The sequence below is a fragment of the Rutidosis leptorrhynchoides genome, chromosome 5 (assembly GCF_046630445.1).
Source record: "Rutidosis leptorrhynchoides isolate AG116_Rl617_1_P2 chromosome 5, CSIRO_AGI_Rlap_v1, whole genome shotgun sequence".
In the NCBI taxonomy this organism is placed as follows: domain Eukaryota; kingdom Viridiplantae; phylum Streptophyta; class Magnoliopsida; order Asterales; family Asteraceae; genus Rutidosis; species Rutidosis leptorrhynchoides.
The window spans coordinates 116,540,318-116,547,504 of record NC_092337.1 but is presented as its reverse complement, the minus strand read 5'-3'; the positions used below and the strand labels follow the sequence as shown (position 1 = coordinate 116,547,504).

General features: G+C 35.5%; 1 protein-coding gene across 1 annotated transcript; it reads right to left on the bottom strand.

The window, feature by feature from the left end:
- Nucleotides 1-466: 466 nt before the first annotated feature.
- On the bottom strand, nt 467-1,039 carry LOC139848966 (uncharacterized). Its single transcript, XM_071838644.1, has one exon. It carries the CDS (start codon nt 1,037-1,039, stop codon nt 467-469), a length of 573 nt encoding a protein of 190 aa, XP_071694745.1.
- Between the last annotated feature and the right edge of the window lie 6,148 nt (nt 1,040-7,187).

The following is a 7,187-nucleotide window of genomic DNA, read 5'->3' as shown; positions in this document are numbered from 1 at the left end:
TACTCATCTCGAACCTAAACCCTAACAAAAAGATGAAAATTGAGCTAGAGTTCTTACCACAAGTGTATAGGAACACTAGAACGCAGCTACAAGATGTTAGGACTTCAATGGAGGTTGGATTTGAGCGTCTTCTTCACAAAATCAACTTTCTCACACTAGGTTTTTCTCACAGAGTGTTTTTCTTGAAGTGTAAATGAAAAGATAAGCTCCAAAAACTGATCCAAAAACGGACCATTTTGGCCATGCAAAATTGCAATTTGGTCCCTGAAGTTATTTAAATTAATTACAAAATAGTCCTTCCCAACTAGGCATATGTCGTGCCATGACAAAGGAAGGTCGCGCCGCGACCCTTCACTGATTTTGAAAATTTGGGTTGTTACAATCTACCCCACTTGGACCCGATCGCGTCCCCGCGATCCAAGCAGCATGACGACGGTAGATGTTCGATCACAAAATCCTCAGATTCTCATGTACACTCGGACCCCTTTCGGTGACGCCATTGCACCTTGTAAGTTCGAATTCTCTTATTTCGAATCACCTTAACCTTTTCATCAAGAATAGTAATCGGCTCTTCTACATACTCTAATTTGTTGTTTAGAGTAACCTCGTTCAACGGAACCCACATCGAGTCATCCGCAAGACACTTGCAGAGATAGGATACATGGAATGTTTTATGGATTCTGGCAAGCTCTTCGGGTAACTCTAATCGATAGGAAACTTCACCCACACGTGCCAACACTTTAAAAGGCCCGATAATCCAAGGAGCAAACTTTCCCCGCTTTTGGAACCGAATCACACCCTTCCATGGCGACACCTTAAGCTTCATCATATTACCTACTTGGAACTCAATTGGTCGCCTATTCTTTTCCGAATACCACTTTTGTCGATCTTGTGCCGCTTTGAGGCGAGCACGAATCACATCAATCTTTTGGTTCATCTCAAGAACCACCTCGGTACCCCCAAATTTCTTTTGACCCACCTTGACCCAACAAATCGGGGTTCGGCATCTCCTACCATAAAGCAGTTCGTAAGGCGGCATTCCTATACTAGCATGTAGCTATTATTGTACGAGAATTGCACCAAGGGAAAATGCTCATCCCAACTTCCACCAAAATCAATTACACATGCCCGAAGCATATCCTTCAATGTTTTAAGATTCACTCGATTTGACCATCCGTTTGAGGGTGATACGCGGTGCTCAAATTCACTTGAGTACCCATTTCGTTATGAAACTTACCCCAAAATCGAGAGGTAAATCGCGTATCTCGGTCCAAAATAATCGATACCGGTACCCCGTGTCTCGAAATCACCTCTTTACTGAACAACCTTGCCAAAGCCTCCAACGAAATCGCCTCGCGTATACGAAGGAACATGGCACTTTTCGTCAATCAATCGATGATCACCCAAATTTTATCATATTGAGTTCTCGCCGTTTTTGGAAATTTAGTGATAAAATCCATGGTAAGATGCTCCCACTTCCACTACGGAATTTCTAACGGTTGCAGCATACCATAAGGCTTTTGATGTTCGGCCTTAACTTGCAAGCAAGTAACACATTGCTCAACATACTTGACCACATCACGCTTCATACCGGGCCACCAATACTCTTTCTTCAAATCAAGATACATTTTCGTTACGCTCGGATGAATAGAATATTTCAATTTGGTGCATCTCATCGAGTAACACCGTTCGGTGACCACCCAATATTGGCACCCACACCCGACCTTGGAAAGACAACAACCCGTGCAGGCCTAAAACGATCGACTCCATTTGCCCTTGAGTTCGTGATGGTGATCATTCATGTTCTCAACTTTTAATTGTATAAAAATAATGACCAAACACTTAACCAATTAACACAAACGCTGATATCGGCCAAAAAGTCACATTTTTACCCCCGGTATTCAGACCTAAAAGCACAAATCAATTGACTTTATCTAGAAATTTGAGCATTTATTTGTCTTATTTGATAGATCAAGTGATTATGGAGACAACGCAAGAAGAATCAATAAAAACGGGCTTAAAACGAAGGATCTAGAGCGAAAATAGCGGAACCTGGAAAATCCCAAGAAAAATGGCATGCCATAAACAAGAAAAAATGACCTGCCAATATATGTGGACGGGCTGCCATAAAATAAATGGCCTGCCAGTTAAACAGGCTAATTAAATGGGCCACCACTAAATTAAACGGCCAAATAGTCAATTGGACAGGCTGATTAAACGATCATCCACCATTTTGGACGGTGATCAAACCAAAATCATTACGAGTAAGTAGATTTCGGGTTTGAGTGCTTGATTTGGGAAAAAAACTAAGTCGAATGTTTTAACTCCAATAATTGTGTAAACCCTGATTTGGAATCTGGATTCCAAGGGCGTAAAATAATCGATTGAATTAACCTTATCTGATCAGAATCGAATAAGTTAATATCTCAGTGTAAATTGGCTCCGATGATGATCGGAGCGCTGATCAGAATTAAGCTAACGACTGGAGTAATGCTATCGCAATTGATTTGGGCAGAGTAACATTAATGCATCCAGTATTTTTTTTAGATGAAAGATCTTGTTTACGTATTTATAGATATTTTAGAGGGAATGATGACGTGGCACATGTCCCTTTCATGGTTGTAACGAACTTTGGCCATCCCGAGGGGTGATGTGGCACCTGTCCTTTTCATGGGAATAACAGATCCTAACAAACTTCCCTAGATTCACGGGCTGAAGTGGCATGTAACTTGCTTGCATGCTTGTTCCATTGTCAGGTACTCGTTACGGGATGAAGTGTTTACTCCGGGACAATGTACTTTCTCTGAGACGTCGTGCTTGTCCCGGGAGAGTATCCTTGTGTCGGGTTAGAAGGCTGTGATGGTATTGATAATGCTAAAAACGAACATATATTTCATAGCATTATCCTTCAAGAAAGACAATCTTTTAGTTGCAATTGTTCTATTTACAAGTGATATTCGTTTAAATAATAAAAGATGAAGACAAAATACATATTCGACGATTTGAAGACGCAAGCGACCAAAAAGCTAAAAAGTACAAAGTACAATCCAAGTGGTTCAAATTATTGATGAGAAACGTCTAGAAATTACAAGAGTACAAGCCGCAAAAAGCAAAGTACAAGATATTAAATTATACAAAAAGGCGTTCAAAAATCCGAAACCGAGACATGAACCAACTATCAACGTGCGACTCAACGAAGCTGAAATTACAAGTCAACTATGCACAAGAATATAATATAATATATAATTAATTATATATATTATTATATATTATATTTATCAGCAGCCCATGTTTAATTCACTATGGTGAGCTGGAATCCAAAGCTCCGCGACTGCAGAGCTGTGAAGAGGAAAAATACCGCACTCGCGGAGCTGAACAGTTCAAAGTGGGCCTATAAAAGGCCGCGCATTCTGCTCGATTCATTACACCTTTTCTACTTCAATCTCTCAATCTATATTATATTTATAATTTTAATTTTAATATTTAAGTTAATAATAATAATAAGGTTATTTTAGAGAATATTTTAAGGTTTGTAAGTCAAAATTCGGTCCGTGTAACACTACGCGATTAATACTCATTGTAAGTTATGTTCAATCTTTTTAAATTAATGTCTCGTAGCTAAATTATTATTATGTTTATTTAAGCCAAAGTAATCGTGATGTTGGACTAAATATTAAGACGGGGTTATTGGGCTTTGGACCATAATTGGGGTTCGGACAAAAGACCGACACTTGTGGAAATTGGACTATGGGCTATTAAATTGGACAATTTGAAGTAATTATAAATAACCACATACACTCGATCAGACACGATGGGTGGGATATTTATAAATACTAATAATCGTTCATTTGATCGGACACGGGAATGGATTAATAGTCAATGGACTCATTAAAACAGGGGTGGATTACATACAAGGACACTTGGTGTAACTGTTAACAACGTATTAAAACCTTGGGTTACATGCAGTCGATAACCTGGTATAATCATTAACAAAGTATTAAGACCTTGTTACAGTTTATGTCCCCAATTAGTTGGAATATTTGACTTCGGGTATAAGGGTAATTTGACGAGGACAGTCTCACTTTATAATTATGACTGATGGACTATTATGGACAAAAACCAGATGAACATATCGAATAATCCAGGACAAAGGACAATTAACCCATGGTAATAAATTAAAATCAACACGTCGAACATCATGATTATGGAAGTTTAACTAAACATAATTCCTTTATTTCATATCTCATCGCACTTTTATTTATCGTCATTTTAATTATCGCACTTTTATTTATCATCATTTACTTTACGCTTTAAATTAAGTTGTATTTATATTTAATATTTTACATTAGGTTTTAATTGTGACTTAAGACATAAAATCGACAAATCGGTCACTAAACGGTAAAAACCCCCTTTATAATAATAATACTACTACTTATATATATATATATATATATATATATATATATATATATATATATATATATATATACACAAATATAGTTTAAAATAAGTATAGCGTTAAACTTAGCTGACTCCCTGTGGAACGAACCGGACTTACTAAAAACTACACTACTCTACGATTAGGTACACTGCCTATAAGTATTGTAGCAAGGTTTAGGTATATCCCATTCAATAAATAAATAAATAACTTGTGTAAAATTGTATCGTATTTAATAGTATTTCGTAATAAAATATAATCTATTTCGTACTACACCTCGCACACATCAAATATTTTTGGCGCCGCTGCCGGGGAACGCCATAGAATGCTATAAAAAAAATTAGTTTTTAAGCTATTTTTATAAAAATATATTTATATAAGTTTTAAAATATAAAAACATAAAAAAGTATATATTTCTATATTTTTAAGTGTTTAAAATTAAAAAGTTTATATTTTTTTAGTTACAAAAACTAATAAGTAATTTTTTTTTTAAAATATAAGTTTTGCTTAAATTATATTTTATAAAAATTAAAATCAGAAAAATAAAATAAAAATCAAAATATAAAAAAAAGGGAAAACTGAACGTGCACAAATTTGGCCTGCACGAAATCTGAATCTGCAACCTCCGCACTCGCGGAGCTTTTTGGGCAGAAACCATCCACACTCACGGAGCCGCCTGACTGACTGAACCTCAGACTGCATTAATTACGGGATTAGGGTTATTTATTTAATTATTATTATTAATTAGGGTTTACTTAAATTAATAATTAGTTTTAATTTTAATTTAATTATGTATTTCAAGTTTTAAGTAGTTTTATTAATTAATACTTTTATAAAAAAATATTTTTATAAAAATAAGTAATTTTATCATTTTTGTATCTTTTTATTATTTAGTACGTAGTTTATAATTTTCGTTCGTAATTAAGTTTAAACTTAGTATTTTGCCGTAGTTATTTTATATTTCTAGATTTTTAGGCTTTGCCGTAAAATCCCTTAAGTGCTTTTTCTTTAGATTAAGATTTAGACGCTTTAGAATTTTATGACGTCGCTTATCGCTTTAGTATTTAATAGATTTTAGTGCCTATTAAGTTATTGCCGTTTTGGATATAGAATTCCTTTAAAGTTTAATACCTTTAGACGCAAGTTTTAAGTATTTAGTTTTTAGACTTTTAAGTTTCGACACTCTACTTTTTTTTTATTATTTTTCGACCTTTTATTTTTCGACCTTTTTCAACGCACTCTTTTTCTTCCTCTTATTTCTCGACGCTCTAGTTTTTAGGACATAGATTTTATCTTCAAAAATTTCGACGAAAAATTATTTTAAGGGGTTAAATTAATAGACATCCAAAATTTTCTGGTTCGTAGTAATAGTTGAATTTGTTAGTGGCGAGTTGTGGGCTTCCGATTTAAAGGGTCTTGGCTACCTGCTGCATCTATTGGCTATTCGAAACGTGGGCAAAATCAGAAAAGTCTATTAATTTGATAACTTATATAATTTTTTATTTTTATTTTTTATAACTAATAGGATATTCAGTGAATGCACCGAGCAAAAAGTTCACCACCTTTCATATGTTCACCACCTGTAACTCGATCAAGACATCTTGCCAATATCATCGCCGTTGATTTTTCTTTAGAATCGTCATCTAGTCAACCAAGTACTCCAATTTAAATTTCTGATAATCCATATTTTGAGCCCGACCTCACAATTGAGAACCCAGAGGATATTCAAGGACAATTCAGAGATCCTGAACCACTAATTATTTCTCCTGAACCACAAATCATACATCCAGAGATTGTCAAGGAAGAAACCATTAAATCGGAATTCTCTAGTGATTCAGATTCAACAAATTCAATCATGGAAAATCCGGAACCTTTAAGTATAGAAGACTGAATGAGAGCTACACGCACTGGCCAAGGTCATGCCATTACTCAACCAGATATTAATGCACCAGATTATGAAATCAAAGGACAAATCCTACACATGTAACTAATCAATGCCAATTTAGTGGTACGCCGAAGGAAGATCCAAACGAACATCTTCGTACCTTTAATAGGATCTGTACTCTATTCAAAATTAGAGAAGTTGAGGATGAACAAATCTATCTCATGTTATTTTCCTGAGCTTTAAAGGGAGAAGCCAAAGATTGGTTAGAATCGTTACCTGAAGGGGCGATTGATACATGGGATGTTTTAGTTGAGAAATTTCTTAAAAGATTCTTTCCAGCATCTAAAGCCGTGAGACTTTAAGGAGAAATTGTTACGTTCACACAGAAGCCAAATGAAACTCTATATGAGGCGTGGATAAGATTTGGAAAGTTGTTGAGAGGATGTCCTCAACATGGTTTAGACATTTATCAAATAGTACAAATATTCTATCAAGGATGCGACATTACTACACGAAAAGACATCGACATAGCAGCTGGTGGTTCCATTATGAAGAAAACCGAAACTGAAGCTTACAAAATTATTGATAACACAGCCTCCCACTCACATGAGTGGCACCAGGAAAAAGATATTCCTCGTTCATCTAAAGCGGCTAGAGCCGATTCTAGCCATGACTTTGATTCCATTTTCGCAAAGATAGATGCTTTCGAGAGACGAATGGAAAAGATGACTAAAGATATTCACGCTATACTAATTAGTTGTGAGCAGTGTGGAGGACCACATTTGACAAAAGATTGTCTCAGTATTGAACAAACAATGGAACAAAGAGAGAATGTTTCATACATGAACCAAAGGCCTGGAAATA